Consider the following 27,752-nt stretch of genomic DNA (forward strand, 5'->3'; position numbering starts at 1 on the left):
GTGAAAACAAAACCTCTGAAATCAACTCCACTACAAAGCCATTTGCAGGCAATCAAGACTAAAGATACTTCTGGTGATGATGACTGGAAGAGCCTCATTACAAATCAAATAAATGAAAGTGAAAAGTTACCAAGTTTAGAAAATGACAGCCAATCAAAAAAAAGAAAAGCACAAGAGATGCTGGAAAAAACAACAGATTAAAATAATGTAGATAAGTGCTTTCAGTAGTGAAGTGATGTAACTGAAATACTGGTACAGGTTTTTACTAGAATGAAGTGACATTTAAAGCTCTACAGTTGTCTTCACTTTTCCAACTTTTTCTGATGTGAAGAAATTATATTACTTATATATTTGCTTTGAAGATGCATCATTTAAGACCGCTATCTTTTTATTTGCAGAGTATACTGTGAGCATCCACTTCCCTTTAATTTTAAACTTCTGTCTTCCCTCTGTATATTATTCTTTCTTTAAAGTACTTCTTTTTGCTTCTTCAGTATCCTTTTTTATAGAATTTATGTATTGTATAACAGACATATTGTGTGACCCTCTGTAATTTATGACTTCGTATCCTCTGGAGTTTGTGATTTTAATATAAATTTGAGACAATAACTGTCCATACTAGGCAAATTTTTTTTTAGTTTATAATGTTTTACTATGATTTAGGGATTTTTTTTTCCCAAAAAGAACAAAAATTACAAGCATAAAAACTCAGGTATCAGAAAGACTCAAAAGGCTGTTTTTCACTTTGTTCAGATTTTGTTTCCAGGCATTAAGTGTGTCATAGAGTTGTTGCCACTGCTGTTTTCCAAATGTCCGATGTGTGCTATGACTAAAAATTGAAAAAGTAAACAGTGTTAGTCAACCTTTTATCCCCTGGTATTCTTTTATAATACTACAGATTTGAATCCAGCTAAAAGCAAGATTAAATACACATAAGAGACATAATTTAAAATTGTAAAAGAATTCAAGAATTACATATTTATTTTTTAAAAATCTTTACCATATTGATCCTAAGCCTTCTAGAAGATTCTGAACAACTATATAAAGCAGACATGAAAGTCATTAGTATTCCAGCCAATGCTCAGCCATTAAATGAAATGTGCTGGAAAATAGGACTCTTTCATTAAATAAGCTAATCACATTCAGTCTGAGCTTTAATAAAATTATGATAAATAGCAACTATTTAACTACAGTCAACTGATAACACCACCTTGGTTCTCTAAACATTTAAGTGAAATAATCGGAACAAACTAAATCGTTCTATAAAATGCTGCAAAGCATTAAATATCTTACCTGACAACTACTTTTCTCTGGGTCTGATCAATTTTGCAGTAGACCATTTTAGTTCTTACAGCTGAAAAAGATGTTTACATTGTATGTTATATGGAAAATTTCCAAGAAAAATAGCTAAGGTATGAAAACTGTGACAAAGTAAGCCATAATAAAACTTTTGTTTTCCAACATTACAAACTGATTGTTTAAATCTAATAAGCAAAGTAGTATGAGGCAACCAAGAAGAAGGTCATATATTTGTCCTATGGCTGCTGGGACAATCTGTATTAAATATTGCATACTGTTTGTTGTTGTTTCTTTATTTTTAAGAATTCTAGGTGTTCTTCCCTATCATCTCATATGGGGGAATAAACTAATTTCCTACAAAGTTATTCTTTATAGAAGACTTAGATAGATCATTAGGGGAAAAAAGGTCAATAGTTCTGTACCTTTTATTAATTTTAATTGCATTATCCAACTTTCAAATTTAAAAAGCTCAGAAAAAATTCCTGAGCAGTTAAGTTGCTTTATAATCCAATTGTTGGGGAAGAAGTTCTTGTTTCTAGGCTAATCATAAGAAAACTGGTAATAGTTAACACTTGTAGATCATTTACTATGTTCCAGGCACTGTGCTTTATCTGTATTAATTCATTTAATCCTTACAACCACAAATGAATCCCTACATTCCTGTTTGACAAAGGAAGGACCTGGTCATACATCCATGTCTAATACTAAAATCTGTGTTCTTTACTACAATGGTGTATTGCCTAAATGTCTTTGTTTTATGTGAATTGAAGGGATATAATATAGCAGTTTATATTTCTACTAAATTTTCACCCTACAACAAATATATCCACTAATCTACTAAACATACATCTGCTACAAACAAATCTTTAAGTCTTAGTTTCAAGATATATATCTATGTTCCACATAGATGAGAAACTCTAGAAATAAATGAAAATGTTCTATCTGCCTTACCATCAATAACAAATGCTTCAACATCATCAGCTCCAATCTGAAGTTCTTGCTGCATTGTATCAAAAGAAATTTCTTTATTTTCCACTGCCATTCCCATAAAAGTAAGTAGTCTCATTTTTGCCATATTTTGTTCATGTAATAGGCCTAAATAACAGAATAATGAAACCTGATGAGTGTTTATACTAATTAAAGACCTGCACAATTACATCTCCTGTTGTGAAAATTATTATTATTTTTGTCATTGTGGAAATTACTGAGCATTTAAATAATTTTGACAAAGCTTCTTATATTAGCAAACTATTAACTGACTCCATAGAGTATTAAAAATCATTTTTCTATAGTACCACAGGTGACAGATTTGGGCCATAAAATGATTATTTTTAGACCCTAGAAGTTTTGTACATTTTTGTACAACATTAATTACACATTTTAGGAAATAAAATCTACAACATATATTTCATAAGAACAATTTCTGTTCATTTAAATTACCTAAGCTTATTTTCACATTAATAGCTCTTCATTTAAATACAGAGGATTTCTTATCTACCTACTAGTTTTTTCTGTGTTACTATTACTGCTAAACATGAAGTTTTAAAATATTTTCACAAATATTTTCAGTTATGAAAATATTCCATTTCACTTCAGGTAACCATTTAAAAATCAAAACTACATACAAATCAAAACTGTCAAAGTATGTTTGTCATTTAACCTTTATAGGCCAATACAGTTAGTACTAGATAAAATTAAACAGTACCATTAACAGTGATACTTGTTCTTTATAAGGCACAGGCAGAAAATTGCACAAATAATTCAAATTTTCCATTATAATTTCTAATGAAACATGCTGTTGTAATTATTCAGATAACAACGTGTTAGACCTAGAAGAAAACTTAAGGAATTACCCAGTCTGAATCCTTTCACCCTAAAAACGAAACTGAGAAGCAAAGAGATTAAATGGCGACTTATAGTCCAAAAGCAGCAGTGCTAGGCCTGGAATAGGTTCATTTGTAAAATAAAGGGCTAGAAATTTTAAAACTTACAGATCCTAAATATATAACCTAGTCCTAAGTAGAAGCAGAATTCTACTTGTTTTGATGCTAACTTATTTATTAAAAAACCAAATTTCTAAATCTAGATTTATATGTTCCTTTTCTCTGAACTTTCAAATTATGTAAAATCAGCAAATGATCAATCAAGTGCCCTCCAATAAATTCAGAGCTTCAAGTCTGTATTGTTTAAAAAGTTAGCTAAATACTCCATAAATAAATTTTAAATTTATAACATTCACATATTAGTAGAAGAGCATGGAAGCTCATTAATATAGAGCATGATCATCTGTTAATTAGCTGTAATTATGATACAGGCTTCCTATTTGGCACAGATTCAACAAAAACATGATCATCATAACTCAAATGAATGAGGTACATAAGTAAGCATTGCTAACTGCGTTTAATGGAAATCTACAGGCATCAAGAAATCAATTAGTGCACATTAACCCTAATTAACAAATGCAAATTAGATGCTGATTAACTTTCTGAAGCAAAAGGTAGCAACTGGATAACACCAGATTACATGTGGACATGTTAGGGCAATCAGTTGACACAAGATAATGCTACTGTTGGCCTAAGTTGTCAGTGTTAATAAAAGAAAATGTTTTGACAAAGTGATTGCAACTTGTGGAATACAGACAGTTGTCACTAGGCTTTTAGCTGTAATAAATGTTTTATTATACAATTAAAATATATACATATTTAATATAAAAATGTTTTCTCAGAAGCATATATACAAATTTCTAGTAGAATACTGATTTGCACAGATGTTCAAGAAACATAAGGCAAATGAGGGAATTTGAATTCTAGCTGGCACAATAAGCAACAATCTGAATTTTTTCTTATCAAAGAACATGTATCAAAAGATTTTTTCAAAAATTCCTTAACATTCTCAGTTTACTGATACAGATGATTCTCTTTCAATATGATAAAATGATAGAAACTCCTGTAATTTCTATTAAGTACTCTTGAAATTAAATCTATTTTACTGCTCATTTTTTCTGCAGTTACAATCTTACCATAAATGAAAAAACTTATCAGAGGAATGAAGATTATTTCTAGGCTGAATTACATAATACCACTATCTATTTTACATGTGGAAACTTACATCTGATAACACTTCAAACTGTTTAAAATAACTCTAAAACAGACAACCAAACTTAAAACCCTTAGGACTCTTGTTCTGAAAAATCAAACTACTAAACCAGTGAAGTATGAATTAAAGACTTTGTAGGAAGCTATGCTTTGTTTCATAAAACTAAAATACTACCTTCAAAGAGGAAGTCACAGTGTACTGTGTCATATTTCAATTTTAAAGTTATAAAAAATCTAATTTTATGGAAACATTTATTCATTACTAATATGTCAAAACCTTAATGCAGTAATAAAAAAATGTGCATCATTGAGCAATTTCTGCATTGTCACTGACCCCTGTCTTAAACTGCTGCAATACAGAAAACTCAATTTTAATGCATGCAATAGCTTATGAACCAGTGCTCCTTTGAAACAGTCAATTACACATCAATGGGGGAGTGTCAAAGTGTTAATTACCACTCCTTTTTCCTTGGTGCGTAAATAAAGAGGTTGCTGACATTAACATTCCATCACACAGCTTCATGCTACAAAACAAATTAACTGGGACAGAATGTGGTTTTCTGGGTCTAGTGCACCTGGCAAAGCATTATACACAAACACGCTTACAGCTACTTTATCTTGGTATATTTCAAATGCCTTATTATATGTTCAGAATAAGTCAATCTTTCCCAATTCCAATGGATGCACAAAATTTACAGATGACAAGCATTAATGATTACCAAATTGAAAACTAAGGATAATCAAAGTAGATCATAATTATACTCTTCATCTGTATCCTCAACAACCAGGAAGACTAACAATTCACTCTTAATATTGGAAAATATAACCAATCTCTAATGTATTTTGATTATTGCCTAGTAGGAAAACAAAGCACCTTAATTTCAGTTGACTCCAGTGTCAAAAAACTGGTAGTTTACAACATTTAAAATAATATTAAGAATAATGTTTAGCTTAACAAAGTACCTTTAATCACCAAATTTCATCAGCTCTTAAAACGAGTATTTCTGAAAGTTACCATTATGATCAAAGTAATGGTAATTCTTTCAGTTGCTTTTCTGCTCAATCCTCCATCCCTAAATTTTAAAAACACGTTTATCAATGGAACTATTTCTATCTGATCTGTCTTCTCTAAGCACCCCATTCTTGCTATAACTTTACCTCAAAGAATCCTGGTACAGAAGAGCTGGAAGGGCCTAAAGTTCTGCAAGCTCTTAAATGAGGAAAAAAGGGCCCAAGTTGTTTTCTCTTTTTTTTTTTTTTTTTGAGATGGAGTCTAACTCTGTCATCCAGGCTGGAGTGCAGTGGTGCAATCTCGACTCATGCAACCTCTGCCTCCCGGGTTCAAGTGATTCTCCTGCCTGAGGCTCCTGAGTAGCTGGCACTACAGGCATGTGCCACCATGCCCACTAATTTTTGTATTTTTAGTAGAAACACAGTTTTGCCATGTTGGCCAGGCTGGTCTTGAACTCCTGACCTCAAATGATCTACCCATCTCAGCCTCCCAAAGTGCTGGGAACAGGCACTAAATCGTTGTTTTCATACTCCCAGTTTCATTCTCTATCACAAATGCTACCTCCTTCACCTTCTTGATTTTTGATTTTCAATTCATTCTAATATTTTAAACTACGTATTTTTGTGCCTGTTCTATCACACCCAACTCCTTTTAGGATAATCTACAAATGAGGCCACAACCGTATTTGCTGGACCACACAGTACGTAACTGTTAGTGTAGCATGTTCCCACCTGTGTCTGTGCCTCAAAGAATAAACCCCAAAACTTACCAAGTGAATCAATGAAGTCTTTATTATTCTGATAAAACTTGACATATGATGCCAATTTAGCACTCACAAAAATAGTTAAAAGCTATACAGATAAAAGACAAAAAAGATACCATCAATACAGAGAATTAGGATTTATTGCAAGATAGTTTAAGGATGCTGACTCCCAACAAAACTCTACAATTTGTTCAATGCAGAAATAACATTCTGTTTCATCAAATTACCAAATCATTTGCTTTCATACGGCTCACTTTTAAAATGAAATAATCAGTAAATATAGTGAGCTCTAAATTATCCACACTGAAAGATGGTAGCTAATGGCATAGTGCAAATACAAAACGGTCCAAAATATATTTATACTTGCATTTGAAAAATGTTCATGTGTTTTTAAATATCAGACTTACCTTCTGAAGTGGGGCTGACAACAATATGTATGTAATAAAAAAGAAACTTAGTATTATCTAAGTCTATAATAGCCAGTAAGTGAGAAAATGAAAGAAAGGGAGAAAGAATAGGACTGTGTTCAGTGGTGAGAAAAGTTGGTCCTAAACAGGTCTGTTCCTGGTATAAAATGAATAAACAGTTCTTATCTGTTACCAGGCAGGAGTGCAGCAGCACAATCTCAGCTCACTGCAACCTCCGTCTCCTGGGTTCAAGCAATTCTCCTGCCTCAGCCTCCTTAGTAGCTGGGATTACAGGCGCCCACCACCTCACCCGGCTAATTTTTTGTATTTCAGTAGAAATGGGGTTTCACCATGGCCAGGATGGTCTTGATCTCCTGACCTCATGATCCACCCATCTCGGCCTCCCAAAGTGCTGGGATTATAGGCGTGAGCCACCGCGCCCAGCCTTATTTTTGAGATGGAATCTTACTCTGTCATCTAGGCTGGAGTGCAGTAGTGCCATCTTGGCTCACAGCAACCTCCGCCTCCCGGGTTCAAGCGATTCTCCTGCCTTAGCCTCCTGAGTAGCTGGGACTACCGGTGCACTCCACCTCGCATAGCTGATTTTTGTATTTTTAGTAGAGACAGGGTTTCATCATGTTGGGCAGGCTGGTCTTGAACTCCGGACCTCATTATCCGCCTGCCTCGGCCTCCCAAAGTGCTGGGGTTACAGGCATGAGCCACTGCGCCAGACCCCATTAGTCATTTTTATTAATGCAAAGAAAGAGTCCTGCTTCAGTATGTAAAATTTAGGAAAGGAGAATATTTTTCACATTAAAGGATAAACTACTTACATCATGAATAAGCTCGCCTTCCAAAAACTTGACTGGTTTTAAAGTAAGAAGGTGGTCAAAAAGAAATGCATTTGGATCTTTCAATGCTCGTACAATACACCTTAATTAGAGAAGAAAAGTGTAAGCTTAGGGTTTTGAAATCCTGGCTTTTCACTGAATTTTTGCAGATCATAAAATATACTTAATTCAGCAAAATATCAAATAGTCCAAAACGTATACACAACATTAAAAAAGCTACAGGACAGGGTTAAGACAGGCCAATAAATTTATCAGGTTCATCTGTTTTAACAAAATGAAATATATTAATTGTAGATAAAAACATAGATGGAGAAAAAGCACCAAGGTAATCAAATAGCAAGTGGCAGCAGAACCATATGCCAGACACTAAGTGCTTTCCTTACCTTAGGTATCATTTATTCCTCACAACAACCCAGGAGACGACCAGTACCCTACCACGCCCCTTTATCAGCTATGAAGCAGCTCGGAAGTGCTGATTAAGAGGCGGAATAAGAATGTGAATGGAGGCAGTCTGCCCTCCAAGTCAAGGACTTTACCACCAACTTCCCTTTTTTACCAACTCCTATCATGTAGTGGTCCACACAAAGCAGTAACTATATAAAAAAGTTTCATCATCCTTATTTCACAAATTTACAAAACTGATTCTATTCTTGTTAGCAGTTAGATCTAAGACTGTTAAAAGCCCTTATTCTCACTAGCAATAGGCTAATTTTTGGTAAGCCATCGACTTCCATCTGTAAGCTTTAATATTAAGGTCGACTGACCCAAAATTAGGTTCTCATTCTTGGGTTGGGATCATCGTCCCCAAACCAGCAATACTCCCACCCAATAAACACCATGCAGTTATTTCACATGCAATCTACAGTTCTTCCAATATCAAACCCTGAATTTTAGTATCTACATTAGAATCACCAGGCAATACACACTATCAAATAACTGGATCATTGGTGGTTGCAAACATGATTTCAGTTACATAATTTAATACTGTAGCTCACCTCTAAGTTGCTGACAATCTCTCATTAGAATAACATTTAACGTTACCTGTGAGCATCAACTCGAGCCTGGGAAGCATTGTCCTCTGTGTAACTTCCAAGCAATTCCACCATGACTTTTGAAGCAGCATCACTGAAAAGATATACTGCTTTAGGAACTTAAAACTATCATCACTGCTATTCATTCATTTAAAAATATTTTTAAGTACCAGATACTTATAAATATATGTTGACAACTTATTATATATGTTGACATATATAATGGTGGCTAAGAGAGACCAAGTTCCTGTCTATGAGGAAAAGTCATGAAACTTTTCTTTTAGTAGGAAAGACAGGCAACTAGGGAAAGTAACAAGTGCTATGAAGGAAATAAATGGCGATGTAATCAAAGCAACAGGGGCAGAAAACAGAAAGCTACTTTATGTACAGTGAGGAGGCAGTCTCCCTCAGAAGAGATGACATGTAAGCTAAGACCTAAAGGATGTAAAATATCCTTTTCTTGGCCATGAAAAGAGCTAGGTTCATGAAAGGAGGGGTAAGATGACTTTCCAAGCAGAGGGAAGACCAAGTATAAAGGTGGGGGAGGGGTGTCCGTGCCAAGATGGCTGAAAGGAGGCAACATTGGAACACAGCTCCCAGCAAATGAGACGCAGAGGGCTAGAGGACTTCACGATTCCAAGTGAGGTGCTGGTTTCATTTCAGGGGGACTGGAAGGCCTCTGAAAATAGACCAGGGAAAGAGCCAAAGCAGAGGGAGAGCTGCTCAAGGAAAACGAACCAAGATGGGGGGGGGGGGGGGGGAAGGGTGTCCCCATCTGTAACCTGCAGCTGTCTCGGGGAGTCAAGGGACTTCACCCCCTCAGTGCTCCGATTCGGAGCCTGTGCTTACCTCAACCCTCCTGCAACCCACGGTCCACGAGAGCCCCACAAAGACTCAGGGGCGCCATGAGTTGTCAATGCAAGTCTGAACGATGGCTCCACCTGGTGCCGGACCTGGGAGAAGTTTGGACTGGCACCAGTGGGATGGAACAACCCATCCCACAGAAAGAGGCAGAGCTGAAAGCAGGGAAACAGGTCATAAGGCCTGGCAGGCCCCACCCCCCAACAAAACTCAAACTGAAGCCCACACGCTAGAGAGCTAGACAACGAATACATCAGTTTGACCCCAACCAGGAAGATCCAGCTCAGGAGAGGAGAGATGCCATTGGGAAGGCAGGGCTAATTTCACTTGCAAACAAACCCCAGGGGAAGACCGACCACCCACCCAGCAGCCTGACTGAATCCGAGGCAGCCCAGCAGTGCCTCTACAGGCCAAAAAAAGATATAGTTCCAACTACAACAGAAAGGACGTACCCTCAGAGATTTCTCCCGAAATCACCAACTTCAAAGATCAAAGGTGGGAAAAAAACAGCACAAAAACGATGAAACCCTCAAAGACCAGAACACCTCTTTTCCCTCCCAGGGATCACAACTCCTCATCATCAAGGAAACAAAACAAGACAGAAAATGAGTGTGATGAATTGACAGAAGCAGGCTTCAGAAGGTGGATAATAACAAACTTCTCTGAGTTAAAAGACCATGTTCTAACCCAATGCAACAAAACTAAGAAGCATAAGGTTAGACGAAATGCTAACTAGAATAACCAGCTTAGAGAAGAACATAAATGACTTGATGGAGCTGAAAAACACAGCACAAGAACTTCGTGAAGCATGCACAAGTTTCAACAGCCAAATCGATCAAGCAGAAGAAAGGATATCAGAGACAGAAGATCAAATCAATGAAATAAAACAAGAAGGCAAGATTAGAGAAAAAAGAGTGAAAAGAAACAAACAAAGCCTCCAAGAACTATGGGATTATGTCAAACGACCTAATCTACGCTTGTTCAGCATACCTGAATGTGACGGGGAGAATGAATCCAAGTTAGAAAACACTCTTCAGGATATTATCCAAGAGAACTTCCCCAACCTAACAAGGCAGGCCAATATTCAAATCCAGGAAATACAGAGAACACCACAAAGATATTTCTCAAGAAGAGCAATCCCAAGGTACATAATTGTCAGATGCACCAGGGTTGAAATGAAAGAAAAAATCCTAAGGGCAGCCAGAGAGAAAGGTCGAGTCACCCACAAAGGAAAGACCATCAGACTCACAGGGGATCTCTCAGCAGAAACTCTACAAACTGTAAGGGACTGGAGGCCAATATTCAACAACCTTAAAGAAAAGAACTTTCAACCTAGAATTTCATATCCAGCCAAACTAAGCTTCATAAGTGAAGGAGAAATAAAATATTTTACGGACAAGCAATTGCTTAGAGATTTTGTCACTATAAAACCTGCCTTACAAGAACTCCTGAAGGAAGTACTAAACATGGAAGGGAACAACCAGTACTAGCCACTACAAAAACGTACCAAATGGTAAAGAACAACGATGCAGTGAAGAAACCACATCAACTAATGGGCAAAACAGCCAGTATCAAAATGGCAGGATAAATTCAAACATAACAATATTAATGCTGAATGTAAATGGTCTAAATGCCCCAATCAAAAAACAGAGACTGGCAAATTGGATAAAACGTCAAGACCCAATGGTGCGCAGTATTCAGGAGACTCATCTCATATGCAAAGACTCACATAGACTCAAAGTAAAGGGATGGAAGAAGATCTACCAAGCAAATGGAGAGCAAAAAAGAGCAGGAGTAGAAATCCTAGTCTCTGATAAAATGGACTTTAAACCAACAAAGATCAAAAGAGACAAAGGAAGGGCATTACAATACAACAAGAAGAGCCAACTATCCTAAATATATATGCACCCAATGCAGGGGCACCCAGATACATAAAGCAAGTTCTTAACGTCCTACAAAGAGACTTAGACTCCTGCACAATAATATTGGGAGACGTTAACACTCCACTGATAATATGGACAGATCAACGAGACAAAGTCAACAAGGATATCCAGGACTTGAATGCAGAGCTGGACCAAGCAGACCTAACAGACATTTACAGAACACTCCACCCCATATCAGCAGAATACACATTCTTCTCAGTACCACATGACACTTACTCTAAAACTGACCACATAATTGGAAGTAAATCACTCCTCAGCAAATGCAAAAGAACAGAAATCACAAGTCTCTCAGACCACAGTGGAATCAAATTAGAACTCAGGATTAAGAAAAGCACTCAAAACTGCACAATCACATGGAAACTGAACAACTTGCTCCTGAATGATGAATGGATAAACAATGAAATGAAGGCAGAAATAAAAACATTCTTCAAAACCAATGAGAACGAGGACACAATGTACCAGAAACTATGGGACACATTTAAAGCAGTGTCTAGAGGGAAATTTATAGCAATAAATGCCCACATGAGAAACAAGGAAACATCTGAAATTGACACCCTATCGTCAAAATTGAAAGAGCTAGAGGAGCATGATCAAAAAAACTCAAAAGCAAGCAGAAGACAGGAAATAAGATCAGAGCAGAAATGAAGGAGATAGAGACACAAAAAACCTTTAAAAAAAAAATCAATAAATCCAGGAGCTGGTTTTTTGAAAAGATCAGCAAAATAGACAGACTGCTAGCTAGACTAATAAAAAAAGAAAAGAGAGAAGAATCGAATAGATGCAATAAAAAATGATAAAGGTGAGATCACCACCGATTCCTCGGAAATACAAACTACCATCAGAGATTACTACAAACAGCTCTATGCACATAAACCATTAAATCCGGAAGAAACGGACAAATTCCTGGACACTTACACACTCCCAACACTAAGCCAGAAAGAAGTTGAAACCCTGAATAGACCAATAACAAGGTCTGAAGTTGAGGCAGCAATTAATGGCCTACCAAACAAAAAAAGGCCATCCAGACGGGTTCACAGCCGAATTCTACCAGATGTACAAAGAGGAGCTGGTACCATTCCTGCTGAAACTATTCCAAACAATACAAAAAGAGAGAATCCTCCCTAACTCTTTCTTTGAGACCAGTATCATCCTGATACCAAAGCTTGACAGAGACACAACTAAAAAAGAAAACTTCAGGCCAATATCCATGATGAACACTGACGCAAAAATCTTCAGTAAAATAGTGGCAAACCAATTGCAACAGCACATAAAAAGCTTAGCCACCATGATCAAGTAGGCTTCATCCCAGGGATGAAAGGATAGTTCAACATTTGCAAATCTATAAACGTAATCCACCACATAAATAGAACCAAAGACAAAAACCACAATTATCTCAACAGATGCAGAGAAGGTCTCTGACAAAATTCAACAGCCTTTATGCTAAAAACTCTCAATAAACTAGAGAGTTTATGAGATGGAACGTATCTCAAAATAATAAAAAAGCTATTTACAACAAATATCATACTGAATGGGCAATATCAAACTAGAAGTATTCCCTTTAAAAACTGGCACTAGACAAGGATGCCCTCTCTCACCACTCTATTTAATATCGTATTGGAAATTCTAGCCAGAGTAATTAGGCAAGAAAAAGAAACAAAGGGCATTAAATTAGGAAAAGAAGAAGTCAAATTGTCCCTTTGCAGAGGACATGATCATATATTTAGAAGACCCCATCATCTCAGCCCAAAACCTCCTTAAGCTGATAAGCAACTTCAGCAGTCTCAGGATACAAAATCAATGTGCAGAAATCACAAGCATTCCTATACACCAACAACAGACAAACAGAAAGCCAAATCAAGAATGAACTGCCATTCACAATTGCTACAGAGAGAATAAAATATCTAGGAATACAACTAACAAAGGATGTAAAGGACCTCTTCAAGAACTACAAACCACTGCTCAACGAAACAAGAGAGGACACAAACAGATGGAAAAACATTCCATGCTCATGGTTAGGAAGAATCAGTATTGTGAAAATGGCCATACGGACCAAAGTAATTTCTAGATTCAATGCTATCCTCATCAAGCTACCACTGTCCTTCTTCACAGAACTGGAAAAAACCACTTTAAACTTCATATGGAGCCAAAAGGGAGGCTACATAGCCAAGCCAATCCAAAGCAAAAAGAACAAAGCTGGAGGCATCACGCTACCTGACTTCCAACTATACTACAAACTACAGTAATCAAAACAGCATGGTACTGGTACCAGAACAGAGATATAGACCAATGGAACAGAACAGAGGCCTCAGAAACAATGCCACACATCTACAACCATCTGATCTTTGACAAACCTGACAAAAACAAGCAATAGGGAAAGGATTCCCTGTTTAATAAATGGTATTGAGAAAACTGGCTAGCCATATGCAGGAAGCTGAAACTGCATCTCTTCCTTACACCTTATACAAAAATTAACACCAGATGGATCAAAGATTTAAACATAAGAACTAACACCGTAACAACCTTAGAAGAAAACCTAGGCAACACCATCCAGGACATAGGCATAGGCAAGGACTCCATGACTAAAACACCAAAAGCAATGGCAACAAAAGCCAAAACAGACAAATGGAATCTAATTAAACTTAAGAGCTTCTGTACAGCAAAAGAAACAATCATTAGAGCAAACCGGCAATCAACAGAATGGGAAATTTTTGCAATCTCCCCTTCTGACAAAGGGCTAATATCCAGAATCCACAAAGAATTAAAGCAGATTTACAAGAAAAAAAGCAAACAAACCCATTCAAAAGTGGGCGAAGGCTATGAACAGACACTTTTCAAAAGGAGACATATATGAAGCCAACAAACATGAAAAAATGCTCATCATCATTCATCATTAGAGAAATGCAAATGAAAACAACATTGAGATACCCTCTCATGCCAGTTAGAAATCATTAAAACATCTGTAGACAACAGATGCTGGAGAGGATGTGGAGAAAAAGGAACACTTTTACACTGTTGGTGGGAGTGTAAATTAGTTCAACCATTATGGAAGACAGTGTGGCAATTCCTCAAGGATCTAGAAATAGAAATTCCATTTGACCCAGCAATCCCATTACTGGGTATATACCCAAAGGATTATAAATCGCTCTATTATAAAGACACATGCACACGTATGTTCGTTGTAGCGCTGTTTACAATAGCAAAGACCTGGAACCAACCCAAATGCCCATCAATGATAGACTGGACAAAGAAAATGTGGCACACATACACCATGGAATACTATGCAGCATGGAATTTTATGCAGCCATAAAAAATGACGAGTTGATGTCCTTTGTAGGGACATGGATGAATCTAGAAACTATCCTCAGCAAACTGACACAAGAACAGAAAAGGAAACACTGCATGTTTTCTCTCATAGGTAGGTGATGAACAATGAGAACACCTGGGCACTGGGAAGAGAACACTCACTGGGCTAGGTGATGGGGTGGAGGGGAGTGAAAGTGGAGGGGTGGTAGGGAGGATGGGGAGGGATAACAGCAGGAGAAATGCCTGATGTAGGTGACGGGGGGTGGGGAGGATGGAGACAGCAAATCACCATGGCATGTATGTACCTATGCAACAATCCTGCAGAATGCAGGACGTGCACATGTACACCAGAGCCCAAAATACAATTCAAAAAAAAAAAAAAAAAAAGGGCCCTGGGTGGGAAAAAAGTTTTGTTTTTTTGAAGTTTAAGACAGTGGTTCTGAAACTTCAGTGTGTTCAGCATTACCCGGGTAGCTTGTTCAGTGTGCAGAACCATGGGGCCCAAGAATTCATATTTTTAAAAATATGACCAAGTGAATGTGCATAAGATGGTTTGTAGCCTTCACCTGACAAAGACTGGTGTAGAGTGGAAGATGAAATTGGAAGACTGAGGGAAGGAGGGAACTGGGGGACTTGGAACAGGCAGGAATGGGACCCTAGAAGAAGGGAGAGGAGCTGAGGTTTGAATGCATGCAAGATCCCGAGAAAACAGGGCAGCATATTTTGGATTTGGTCTGATGAACAGCCGGTGGAGAGCTCTGGTGGACAGGAAGCTCTGGCTCTTCTCCCTGCTGCAATTGGCAGTGGTTGCCAGGTGGGGTAGGCATCACACTGGGAGTGTCAGCCACTCGACTCCTCGTGAAGTATAATGAACCCGAGGCATGTGTCTCTTTGTCTGCTGTTTAAGGCCCAAGATGGCTGCCTTTAAGTTGCCTAACAGTGCCCATAGAATCGAGCTTCTGTTTATCTATTTCCTCATTCAGAAACTGTTAGGACAGTATTGCTAAAGTTGAGCCAACACCAAATATTTAAATAACTACACTTAAGATACCATTCCAATTAAATTATTCTTATAATTATGCAGATGATCAGTTTTCACTGTAGTAAACAGGGTAAAATAAATACATGCAGTAATTCATACTGAAATTTTAGAAAATGTTTATCTTACTCCTCATGACGTCCTTTAAACTGTGTAATCTTCAGCTTGTAGAAAGCTTTGCTAACTAAGATGGTTTTTTTTTTCGTTTTTTCATTTTCTAAAAACACTCTCTAAATCTGAGTTTAACCTGGCAAAATCAGGGGGAACCATCATTTATTTTAAAATGGTAAATGCTATCTGAAACTTCTTTCAAAACTAAAGTTTACTAAGATTCATAAATATCACTAATAGGCTAAGTGGTAACCAGTATCTTAAATGTAGAGATATAAATGCCAAGGCATGGTAGAACATGCCAGTAGTCCCAGCTACTAGGGAGGTTTGCTTGGGCCCAGGAATTCAAGGCTGTAGTGCACTACAATTGCACCTGTGAACAGCCAAATAGCCACTGCACTCCAGCGTGGGCATGGTCAGACCCCATCTCTAAAAAATAAAAAACTGATACTCAACTCAACCTGAAAGAGGCCATGATCCAAAGGAGCCAGAGCAGCTGACAAAATTGTTTATTGGTGATCTGAGCTTTGAAATAGACATGGTAGTTTTAGAGAACATTTTAAGAAATGGGGCACATTCACAGGTTGTGTGGTAATGAGACACCCCCAAACAAAATGTTCCAGGGACTCTAGTATTGTGAGTTACTCTTGTGTTGAAGAGGTGGATGCAGCAATGTGTGCTCAACCATACAAGGCTGAGGTGTGCAATGGAACCAAAGATAGCTGTTTAGAGTTCTAAAAAGGCCAGTGCCCATTCCCACAGTGAAGAAATTTTTGTTGGTGATGTAAAAGAAGATACAGAAGAACATAATTTGAGAGACTACTTTGAAAAGTATGGCAAGATTGAAACTACAGAAGTTACTGGAGGACAGACAGTGTGGAAAAAAGAGGATTTGCTTTCGTAAACTTTTGATGATCATGATACAATTGGTAAAATTGTGGTTCAGAAATAACACTCTAAAACAGCCATAATAGTGAAGTGGAAAAGGCCCCTTTTAAACAACAGATGCAGTTGTGGAATGGATCTGGCAACTTTATGGGTTGCAGAGGAAACTTTAGAGATGGTAGAGGTAGTTTTGGCTATGGGTAGAAACTCTGGTGGAAAAGGAGGCTATGGTGCTAGAGGTGGTGGCAGCAGAGGTAGTTATGGAGGAGGGTTGCTGGATATAATGGGTTTGAAGATGATGGTGGCAGCTACTGCAGCTAACCTGGTTACGACAGTAGAGGAAGGTATGGTAGTGGCAGATATGGTGGCAATGGTGGAGGATACAATGGTTACAAAGAAGTAGTAAATTTGGGGGGTGGTAATTACGGTGGTGGTGGGAACTATAATGATTTTGGAAATTATAGTGGACAATGACAATCAAATTATGGACCCATACATCAAAGTTTTGGTGGATAAAGCTTGGGCATTCCCTATCGCGGTAAATGTGGTAGCAGAAGGTTCTACAAACAGCAGAAAAGGGCTACAGTTCTTAGCAGGAGAGCAAGCAAAGAGAAGTCAGAAAAGCGGCAAGTTACTTTGAGGCAATCATCCCAAATGCATTCGAGGAACTGTAAAAATCTGCCACAGAGGAATGACAATCTGTAGTCAGAAAAGTTACTGGGGCTTAAACAGGAAAGCCTTCTTGTTCAAGACTATCATAGCCACAGTTTGCAAAAAGTACAGCTATTGATTAGCCTGGGCAACAGAGCGAGATGCTGTCTCAAAAAAAAAAAAAAAAAAGGTAGTGTAGTGATACCAGGAATAAAAAACTAAGAATTTTTTAACTTTTCAATAAAAATTAAAATTAAAAATCATGGTGATTTAACTATAAAAATTCAAAAAAAAACTAAAAAAAAAAAAAAAAAACAACAAAAAACCCGTCATACTCATTGTTAATTATCTTGTGCCACACTGTAAGCACAGGTGCAAGTCATTTTCCAGTTTTAGACCCACACTCTACTTCAATTGTATCAGCATAAAATCTTTTTAATCCATGTGAAGCACACAGCATGGTGTCTGACATATAAGGAATCACTTACCAGGACGTATTACCCTTTAAAATGCACGACAGACTCCCTGTGCATCAACCACCAATATAAATAAAATCATGAAGGGGGCACTCGTAAACGTTAAGCATTGTTACTTAACTCTCAGAATTTTACTATTCAAAATACGTTAAAATATGTATTTTATGTGTACTAAAATAGGAAACCAACTCTCAACATTTAGATTGGCAGAATGGCAGAAATTTCACGTTTAAACAAGTATCCTCTTCCAGTTTCCTACGGTGGGAAGCATTTATCCACTCAGTGCCCAATAGGTGCTAATTATCTTCTCAGGACTGCAATGGTTAACAGATGAGGTTCCTTGCCTTCACTTAGCCTACAACCTCACTTTCAAACAAGGATGTTAAATGCCAGGATACAAGTAGAGGGTGCTGTAAAAGGGAGGCACTAATCAAAATATGAGAGAGGTGTTTCTGGCAGAGAAATGAAGCTGACTGTACTAAGACTGTTTAGACAAGGGGTAGGCAAACGTTCTGTAAAGGGCCAGAGAGTAAATACTTTAAGCTCTGCAGGATATATGGTATCTGTTTTAACTAAACTCTTGGCAAAAGCAGGCACAGACAATATATAAATGAATAGGCATAGATGTTATACCAATAACATGTTATGGACCCTGAAATCTGAATTTCATATGTCAACATATCATGAAATATTACCCTTTCGTTGATTTTCTTTCTCAACCATTTAAAAATGAAAAAACACTTGGTACACGGGCTATAGAAGAACAAGTGCTATCCCCTGCTCCAGACTGGCAAAGAGCATGGCGCTTTTATATCTGACATAGGCTTGCTACGTCTATGGTGTGATAAGCAAGAGGAAGGACATGGGCGGAGAGAGGGAATATTTACATTCACACAAAGCTTTTCTAGTCTGCCACTGCACCATCCAGAAATGATAAAATGCCTCAGCACATTCATCAAGCCCATGCTACAGCAGTAGGTTGAAGCTCAAGTTGGAAAGGCCCCACATCCTTTCTTTTTTGAGAAAAGCCAAATTTCACTTTTTAAAAAGTTCAAAGATGAGGGAAAATGACTTTAAATCTTGATAGTTATTTTGAACTTAGTAGGTCAAATTTATATAAATAGATTTATAGCAACTCTGTGGAGAACAAAGTAAAGCAAAATTACTGGCCCTATTTATCTTTAAAAAAACATCCCCACCTACTTATACTGCCTGTTAAGTTGTAAGTTAGTTCAGTACTTCTGAATACCTCTTCTTACAATCCACAAGCGCCTCATAAAGTAGTCTTAAAAGGGTGTGCTTTTTTTCAGTGTTGAGATTCCAGTCAGAAATCCATTTTCTAACCTACAAGAGATTGACAAAAGGAGAAAACTGAGTAACATACATACAAGTGTAACATATAAAAGTATACTTCTTTTCTTCTTTTTTTTTTTTTTTTTTTAGACAAAGTTTTCGCTCTGTTGCCAGGCTGGAATGCAGTGGAGCAATCTCAGCTCACTGCAACCTCCACCTCCTGGGTTCAAGAGATTCTCCCGCCTTAGCCTCCCAAGTAGCTGGGATTACAGGTGCATGCCACCATGCCCAGCTAATTTTTGTATTTTTAGTAGACACAGGGTTTCACCATGTTGGCCAGGATGGTCTTGATCTCCTGACCTCGAGATCCACCCACCTCAGCCTCCCAAAGTGCTGAGATTACAGGCATGAGCCACCGCGCCCAGCCAAAAGTACATTTCTCATAAGCAGAACAACTATTCCACACAGTAACTCACTTGATCCAGCTCAGTTGGAATGTACTGGATGGCCCCACAAGATGCTGCCACTTTAATAAGACTGCAATACACTGTGTATCTTACGGGAGTATTCTTGTCCATCCCATGGAAAAGGTTGCTTAACCTGGTTAACAAACAAATAAACAATGTTTGAAATGACTAACCAGTTTTTTTTTTTTTTTTTTTTTTTTTAAATGGAGTCTCACTCTGCCGCCAGGCTGGAGTGCAAGGGCGTGATCTTGGCTGACTGCAACCTCCGCCTACCTGGTCCAAGTGATTCTCCTGCCTCAGCCTCCCAAGCAGCTGGTACTACAGGCACGTGCAACTATGCCCAGCTAATTTTTTGTATTTTTAGTAGAGACGGGGTTTCACCATGTTGGACAGGATGGTCTCTATCTCTTGACCTCATGATCAGCCCGCCTCAGCCTCCCAAAGTGCTGGGATTACAGGCATGAGCCACTGCACCTGGCCCAGCAACAAGTTTTAAGTTGAGGTGTGCTCTCACCACAAACCTACAGCAGGTAATGTTAACAACTTCATATTACAAAGCAGAGAACTAGGGAACAGAAAAGTCAAGTGACTTGCCCAAGGTCACAGCTAATAAAAGCCACAGGTGACAGTCAAGTTCCAGAATTCCTGCTTTGAATGATTAAAAGTTAGTAACACGAAAATAGCCCCTTGAAAAACCGAGCCTCTTCTGGATCTCAACTTACAACTGCAGTCTCAGAGACGGGCGTTCACCTTCGCGAAATTTGACCAGCTTTTCACATAGGCTTTCAATCAAAGCTTCCTGCTTGTCTGGTTCCAGGATCAAGAGGAGGGATACCACACTGTTCATCACACTTTCAACATCTACACAAGTATGGATAACACAATCAACAGTGATAATACAATACTCTATGCATCTAAATATGTATTTCCAATGCTTTAATACAGTGAAGACCATCAAATATAACACACTTTTGCATTCAGAAAGCAATTTGTATATTTTATTAAAGAGAAGGAAATTATTACCTAAAATGTGGTTTCTAACTAGTAAAACAGACTGGCTTATATGTATATAAAGTTTCCATTTTTACTGTCATGATATTCGATCATTTGGAAGATACTGGTATGACTTGGGACTAGGATACTTTCTTAATTAAGTAAAACTCTGTATATACATACTGGAAATTAGAAATTAAAGCTGTCAACTCTGGCTGACTTATTTTCAAGTATTACAGATATTAATGATACCCCGAATTTAATCTAATTTTTTCATATATATGCTGCCAAAATCAGCACCAAGTTTGATCTCTAAACCTTAGAGATTTCCAAACCCATTCTATCTCAATAAATATGAAATCAGCCTAATAATTAATTAAATGGCTACTAGATTACTTGAAATTATATCTCATTTGATGTTAATCTAAACCTTATGAACAGGAAAGAGCTTCATTTTTTCTTCATTTCATTCTGAGATTATCAGCATTTAGTGTAATAACACTTAAGAAATATATCTGATGTCAAGAGGTTTTTCTCAAAGTAGGTTTGCTTTATAGGTATAATAGATTAGACAAGGCCGGGCACGGTGGCTCACGCCTGTAATCCCAGCACTTTGGGAGGCCGAGGCGGGTGGATCACGAGGTCAAGAGATCGAGACCATCCTGGTCAACATGGTGAAACCCCGTCTCTACTAAAAAATACAAAAAAATTAGCTGGGCATGGTGGTGCACGCCTGTAGTCCCAGCTACTCGGGAGGCTGAGGCAGGAGAATTGCCTGAACCCAGGAGGCGGAGGTTGCCGTGAGCCAAGATCGCGCCATTGCACTCCAGCCTGGGGAACAAGAGCGAAACTCCGTCTCCAAAAAAAAAAAAAAAAAAAAAGATTAGACAAACTGAAAGCATCTGCGAAGGTAAGATTGAAAACAACGGTGCTTAGACTCTGGTTAACAATGTATAGTTGAAGTAGCTAGAAGAGAACTGTTAAATATTTCCACCATAAAGAAAAGATCAATGTGTCATATCCCAATTACCCCGATTCTATCATTACACATTGCATACATGTATCAGTGTATCACCTGTGCCCCCAAAATATGTCCAAACACTACCTAAAGTCCTCAAAACATATAAATATGTCCAAACACTATCTACTTAAAAGTCCTCAAAACATAAAAATATAGTCAGCCTTCTGTATCTGAGGGTTCCAAATCCTCCCTACCTCGGATAATGAGAGATGACTATATAATTCACAAGAAAAATTTAAAAGTAGATTTTATTAGGAAATACTAGAAAAAAATTAAAAACAGACCTTTATCATCTTCCTTCAGACACACATCACAGGCTTCAATAATTTGAGCTAAATCAACATGAAGTCCACCTTCTGAGTTCTCTTCTGAAATCTCAGCTCCTTTAGATTTCAGATAAGCACGAAGCTCAGCAGCCTGTTGAAATAAACAGGATTGCTCTATTATAAAACTGACTATGCATGACAAAACACAATCGCAAACTGTCCTCTTTCCGAAAAACTAAAGTGCAAATACTGTATTTTACAACTATTTTAAATAATGCTGAAGGACTCCTCCCTCACCTCATCCATCCTAGCAATCCCACAAGAGCCACAAGTTTTCCTCCACAAGATCCAGCGGTCTGTTGACATGCTATGGCCCACGTGGACCACCTTTAGAACTTCTCTCATGTAGTCTGCACCCTGCTGGACTTCAAGTACACAGCAAAAATCTTTTTGATAATATAACCCCAAGGGTTTGTTGGCCCGGGTCGGGGGAGTGGGGGTGGTTGGTGGAGAGAAGAAATCAATCTGAATTGGCAGATTTCACTTTTTTGAAAGAAATGAACAATAGTGGCCGGGCACGGTGGCTCACGCCTGTAATCCCAGCACTTTGGGAGGCCAAGGCGGGTGGATCAAGAGGTCAGGAGCTCGAGAACAGCCTGACCAACATGGTGAAAGCCTGTTCTCTACTAAAAATACAAAGATTCGCTGGGCATGGTGGCACACGCCTGTAGTCCCAGCTACTCGGGAGGCTGAGGTAGGAGAACTGCTTGAACTGGGACCCGGGAGGCGGACGGTGCAGTGAGCTGAGATCATTAGCACTGCACTCCAGCCTGGGCAGCAGAGCAAGACTCCATCTTAAAAAAAAAAAAAAAAAAGGAAAGAGAAAGAAATACAACAGCATTGCTCTCAGGTATACACATAATCACAGGTAGAAAAGTTACAGATATTACCTTGGCAAAGGGTAATCACTTGTTAATTACTTGAGAATCTGAGACAAGCATTTTGGTTGACAAAAGGTCAATGCCTGTGAATGTTGCCTTAAATAAAATTACATCGAACTGGATCTACCATTTAACCTCTTAAAATAAAAAATGCATATCTGAGTCAGCATGTGTCACTGGACCTATAAAAACACAACTACAGTACCACATTCAGTCTCTTGGACATTTCTTATCTTACTACTGAATTATATGTATTTATTCCATTTTACTTCTGGACTTATCTATGGCAGCCAAACAAATGCAGATGATTTTTTGGTTTTTTTTGAGATGGAGTTTCACTCTTATTGCCCAGGCTCAAGTGCAACGGCGTTACCTCGGCTCACTGCAACCTCTGCCTCCCAGGTTCAAGCGATTCTCCTGCCTCAGCCTCTCAAGTAGCTGGGATTACAGGTATGCACCACCACGCCAGGCTAATTTTGTATTTTTAGTACTAGTGGGGGTTTCACCATGTTGGTCAGGCTGGTCTCGAACTCCTGACTTCAGGTGGTCCACCAGCCTTGGCTTCCCAAAGTGCTGGGATTACAGGCGTGAGTCACTGGGCCCAGCCTGGTTTTAAAGATAATAAAATTAAGATGTGCAACAGAAAGATGAAAGGATATTATTAGTAAATGCCCAGGCATTACGTTTTCTAGACCAAAAAAAAAAAAAAAAAAAAAAAAAAAAAATCAAGGCCATCAAGATTTTTAAATCCCCAAGTAAGTTTAGTTACCTCAGAAAAGCATTAAACCTGCAGATCTGATGTTATTATCCTTTCAGGAAAAAGAACACAGTAACTTCATATAGGAGTTGGTTTTATAAGCAAGTTTGGGGGAAAAAAAAAAGTCACCGTGTCAGAGAAAACAAAAATACCACCAGAAATCATGCTTCATGCTTCTCTGTGGAGGAAACAGATATAAAGCAATTTTTTTTTTTGAACTATTTAACCAAGTTTGCTGTTTTTCTGTCATGCTCACTGCCAGAAGTGGTTGTGGAACAAGGTAAGCTAAGGAAAACAAAAAACAAAGAATTCCATTTAACCCTAATCAAGCTGGGAATCTGACCTAAATTAAACTAATCCTGAAGCAATTTCATACCTCCCTGAAAGGATTGGCTAGAGTGAAACTGATTGTTACAAGAACAGAAGCATAACCTGAGAAACACTTTTAAGATACTCAATGACAAGAACTCCTTCCATTCACAAATCCCATTGTATGTTTAAAAAAAACAAAAATCCAAACACGTTCTCAGTTAACCTAACAGCCAACTGTTGGTAGCAGGCTTCCATTTCTAATCAGGTTTTTTTTTTCCTTGTCTTTCATATTTTCCTACATGTGCTTAACCCTCTCCCCATCCTTGACCTTTCCCCCGCTTTTGCATTCTCCCATCTTACTCTGCTCTTCAGAGCATCGGAAATGCATTCCCACCATGGAGGGAAAAATCACTCCCTCAATTCTAGAAGTTGTCTCAGAGAAGTAAAGGTATGGAAACCAAAAGCTTCCATGTTAGTGGAGTAACAGAAATAAAATGACAAACTTAGGACTTCACAGAAGAGTTTTCAGTTATACAAAATTAACTTAAAGAATACCGTATCGGCCGGGCGCAGTGGCTCACGCCTGTAATACCAGCACTTTGGGAGGCCGAGGTGGGCGGATCACGAGGTCAAGAGATCGAGACCATCCTGGCCAACATGGTGAAACCCCGTCTCTACTAAAAGTACAAAAATTAGGCGGGCGTGGTGGCACGCGCCTGTGGTCCCAGCTACTCGGGAGGCTGAGGCGAAAGAATCACTTGAACCCAGGAGGCGGAGGTTGCAGTGAGCCGAGATTGCGCGACGGCATTGCGGCGTGGCGACAGAGCAAGACTCTGTCTCACAAAAAAAGAATACCGTATCAACCAATCAAAGTTAAACTTTTCTTATGGGGAAAATGAGAACTATCAGCCCTATATACCAAGGAGCAAACGCCAAATGGGAAATTTAAAAATATCAGGATGGCCCACTAAGTGTAATGCCTCAGAATTTAAGAGCGGAACTGATAGTATACTTTCGGGATACAGACCTCTCACCCTTGTACAAGTAATAACAGAAAGCACGTATAATATACGGGTCGTCTTCTCCTGTGATTGCATTTTGATATTTAGCACAAAATTACTTTTCCCTACGCTGCTTATGCTGACTATAGATTCGCCACCTCCCACTCCGGATGTGGCTGCATTTTTTGAGGGACGGAAGCAGACATCATTCCTAATTAGTCTAAAAGCACTATGTCGTCAGAAGTGAGTCCCGACGCCTACCAGGAAGCCGGCGGCGGAGGGTCGAGCCCCGCGCTGGGACTGCGGGCAAGCGAGGCCAGGAACGTGCGCTCCGCCGCGCGGCCTCCCCACTCCCGCGCATGGGAGAGCTGCGGGTGTCAGCCCCAGTAGCCCCGCCAGGCTCGGCAGCGACACCTCGCGCTACTGAGACATCCCCCGCCCCACCGTGAAGGCACCCACGTTCCGTAGCACACCTGATCTTCCTCACTGATGTCGATGAAGGCCGGGACGCTCATGGTGAAGGCCCGTGCTCAGCGGACACTCCACTCGCAGACCGCGCCGACCGGAAAAGGGAGCTGACCCGCGCTACGCCGCCGTCCAACTGCTTCCGGGTCACCCTGCGTTGGCTCTGGTGGGGCGGGGCCTTGAGAGCCAATCCTATCGCTCGCTCTCGCCGCGGAGCGGAGCGGGGCGCGGCGGACGCCCTGGGGCTGGCCTCGTGGGCGGGACTTACAGAGCCTCCACCCAGCGAGGCCTGTCGCGGTCTCCAGTTTTCAGGCCCTTGTAGCTATCTGCGTTGGTGTTGCCTTCCGCTGGCGTCTCCTTAAGTCCACCTTCCCTTGAAATGTGAAGCTTGTTGGGTCATACCAAGTATGGTTGGGTTTGTGTAGACCTGGAACTCTCCTGTACTGCTGTTGGGAACATAAAATGGTGCAGTCACTTTGCAAAGGAGCGGCAGTTTCCGAAGAAGTTCAGTATCCACCCAGCATATGACCCAGCTATTCTACTACTAAGTATTCACCCAAAATTATTTACCCAAACTGTATGTCCATACACAGATTTGTACAAGAATGTTCATTGCCGCTTTAAAAAATAACAGCTTTGGCTGGGTGCAGTGGCTCACTCACGCCTGTAATCCCAGCACTTTGGGAGGCCGAGGCGGGCAGATCACTTGGGATCAGAAGTTGGAGACCAGCCTGGCCAACATGGCAAAACCCCGTCTCTACTAAAAAAAAAAAAAAAAAAAAAACAGAAACAAAAAAATTAGCCAGGTGTGGTGGCGCGCCTATGTAATCCCAACTACTCGGGAGGCTAAAGCAGGAGAATCACTTCAACCTGGGAGGAGGTTGTGAGCTGAGATCGTGCTACTGCACTCCAGCCTGAGCAACAGAGCGAGACTCGGTCTCAATCAATCAATAATTCAGTAGGTTTTAGTATTTTCACAGTTGCACAGGCATCACCACTGTTTGATTTTAGAACATTGTCATCACCCCAAAAAGAAACTCTGTTCCCATCAGCAATCACTCCCAGGACCCCCTGGCCCCACCCCTCTCCAGCAGCTGGCAAACACTACATTTTGTCTCTATGAATTTGCCTTTGCTGGACATTTCATGTCATGTAAGTGGAATCACAAAATACACGGTGGTCTAGGTCTGACTTCTTTGATTTAGCGTAATGTTTTCAAGGCTTCCTTTTTATTACTTATAATTTTACATTGCTATGGATATACCACATTGTGTTGATCTGTTCATCAGTTGGTGGACATTTGGGTTGTCTCCATTTTTTTGGCTATTATGAATAATGTTTTCATGAACATTAGTGCACAGGATTTTATGTGTACTTAAATTTCTCCTAGGTATGTACCTATGAGTGGAATTAATGGCTTATATAGTAACTTTATGTTTAGCTTTCTCAGGAGATGTTTTCCAAAAAGGTAACACTTTATTTTCAATAGCCAAAACCAGGAAACAACCCAAATGTTCATCAACAGAAGAATGAAGTGGATCAAGAAGTTGTTACCCATCTGCTTAATGGAATAGTGCTGTGCAATAAAAAAATGAATTATTGATACATGCGAAAACAGATGAATCTATTTTATTTTTTTGGTCATTCCAGCCTTGGCAACAAAGTGAGGGAGACTCCGTCTCTTAAATTAAAAGCTTGACATTTTTTCTTTAGCTGACAATCCCAAAATAATTTTGCTCAGTTAAGGAAGCCAGACATACTGTATGATTCCATTTATATAAAACTCTAGAAAATAGAAGGTATAATGGCAGCATTATAGATTGCTGTTGCCTGGTAGCAGGAGCTGGGTAAAGAGTAGGGAAAGATGAATACAGAGGGGCTTTAGGAAGCTTTTGGGGGTTAATGATGTGTTCGTTATTTTGATTGTGATTGTGTCATGATTGTATACATATGTAAAATTTTTCAAATTGTGCAGTTTAAAAATGTGCAGTTTATTGATACCATAGTTATACTTCAATATAAAATAAATGCCAAGCAAAGGTAAAAAACAAAGCTGAGGGGACAGAGGTCACAAAACATCTGGCCAGACTAAATTTGAAAAGATTCATTCTTGGTCGGGCACAGTCGCTCACGCCTGTAATCCCAGAACTTTGGGAGGCCAAGGCAGATGGATTGCCTGAGGTCAGGAGTTCAAGATCAGCCTGGCCAACATGGTGAAACCCCGTCTCTACTAAAAATACAAAAACTAGCTGGGTGTGTTGGCATACGCCTGTAGTCCCAGCTACTGGGGAGGCTGAGGCAGGAGAATCGCTTGAACCGGGGAGGTGGAGGTTGTAGTGAGCCAAGATCCCGCCACTGCATTCCAGCCTGGGCAACAGAGCAAGACTGCCTCAAAAAAAAAAAAAAAAAAAAAAGAGGGAGAGAGAAAGGATTCATTTTTGCATGGAAGAGCCTTAACCATGTGGAAACAAAACTGAAGGCAGGGAACCTGTGGTGTCATGTTCACCCT

General features: G+C 39.2%; 2 protein-coding genes across 3 annotated transcripts in view; one reads left to right on the top strand and one right to left on the bottom strand.

The window, feature by feature from the left end:
• Positions 1 to 867, top strand: part of CCDC73 (coiled-coil domain containing 73) — an 86,820-nt gene extending 85,953 nt beyond the window's left edge. The window contains exon 12 of the mRNA XM_032283652.1: positions 1 to 867. Within this exon, the coding sequence (XP_032139543.1) occupies positions 1 to 201 (201 nt within the window). The 3' untranslated portion in view covers positions 202 to 867.
• EIF3M (eukaryotic translation initiation factor 3 subunit M) lies at positions 568 to 25,406 on the bottom strand. 2 transcript variants are annotated; one of them, XM_032283651.1, is made up of 11 exons: positions 25,252 to 25,406; positions 21,786 to 21,918; positions 20,210 to 20,348; positions 19,497 to 19,620; positions 18,977 to 19,071; positions 8,469 to 8,552; positions 7,410 to 7,509; positions 6,176 to 6,257; positions 2,251 to 2,394; positions 1,294 to 1,354; positions 568 to 829 (listed from the first exon to the last, which is right to left on the bottom strand). In XM_032283651.1, the coding sequence occupies exons 1-11, from the start codon at positions 25,291 to 25,293 to the stop codon at positions 709 to 711; spliced, it is 1,125 nt and encodes a 374-aa protein (XP_032139542.1). In that variant the 5' UTR covers positions 25,294 to 25,406; the 3' UTR covers positions 568 to 708. The 2 variants fall into 2 exon arrangements, with proteins under 2 accessions (XP_032139542.1, XP_032139541.1); XM_032283650.1 differs by lacking the exon at positions 25,252 to 25,406 and adding an exon at positions 22,065 to 22,187.
• Positions 25,407 to 27,752: the final 2,346 nt, after the last annotated feature.

Source organism: Sapajus apella, unplaced genomic scaffold (assembly GCF_009761245.1).
Source record: "Sapajus apella isolate SASKATOON/1434 unplaced genomic scaffold, GSC_monkey_1.0 scaffold14, whole genome shotgun sequence".
In the NCBI taxonomy this organism is placed as follows: Eukaryota; Metazoa; Chordata; class Mammalia; order Primates; family Cebidae; genus Sapajus; species Sapajus apella.

What these genes read in the sequence shown, in the direction of transcription:
- EIF3M (XM_032283650.1), bottom strand. Translation starts at nt 22,172, where the DNA reads ATGAGAGAAGTTCTAAAGGTGGTCCACGTGGGCCATAGCATGTCAACA. An exon ending in GGATTGCTAGGATGGATGAG is followed by an intron (nt 21,919 to 22,064) that starts GTGAGGGAGGAG and finishes TTATTTCAACAG; the next exon opens with GCTGCTGAGCTTCGTGCTTA. An exon ending in CTTGTGGATTGTAAGAAGAG is followed by an intron (nt 8,553 to 18,976) that starts GTATTCAGAAGT and finishes ATATCTTTTCAG; the next exon opens with TGATGCTGCTTCAAAAGTCA.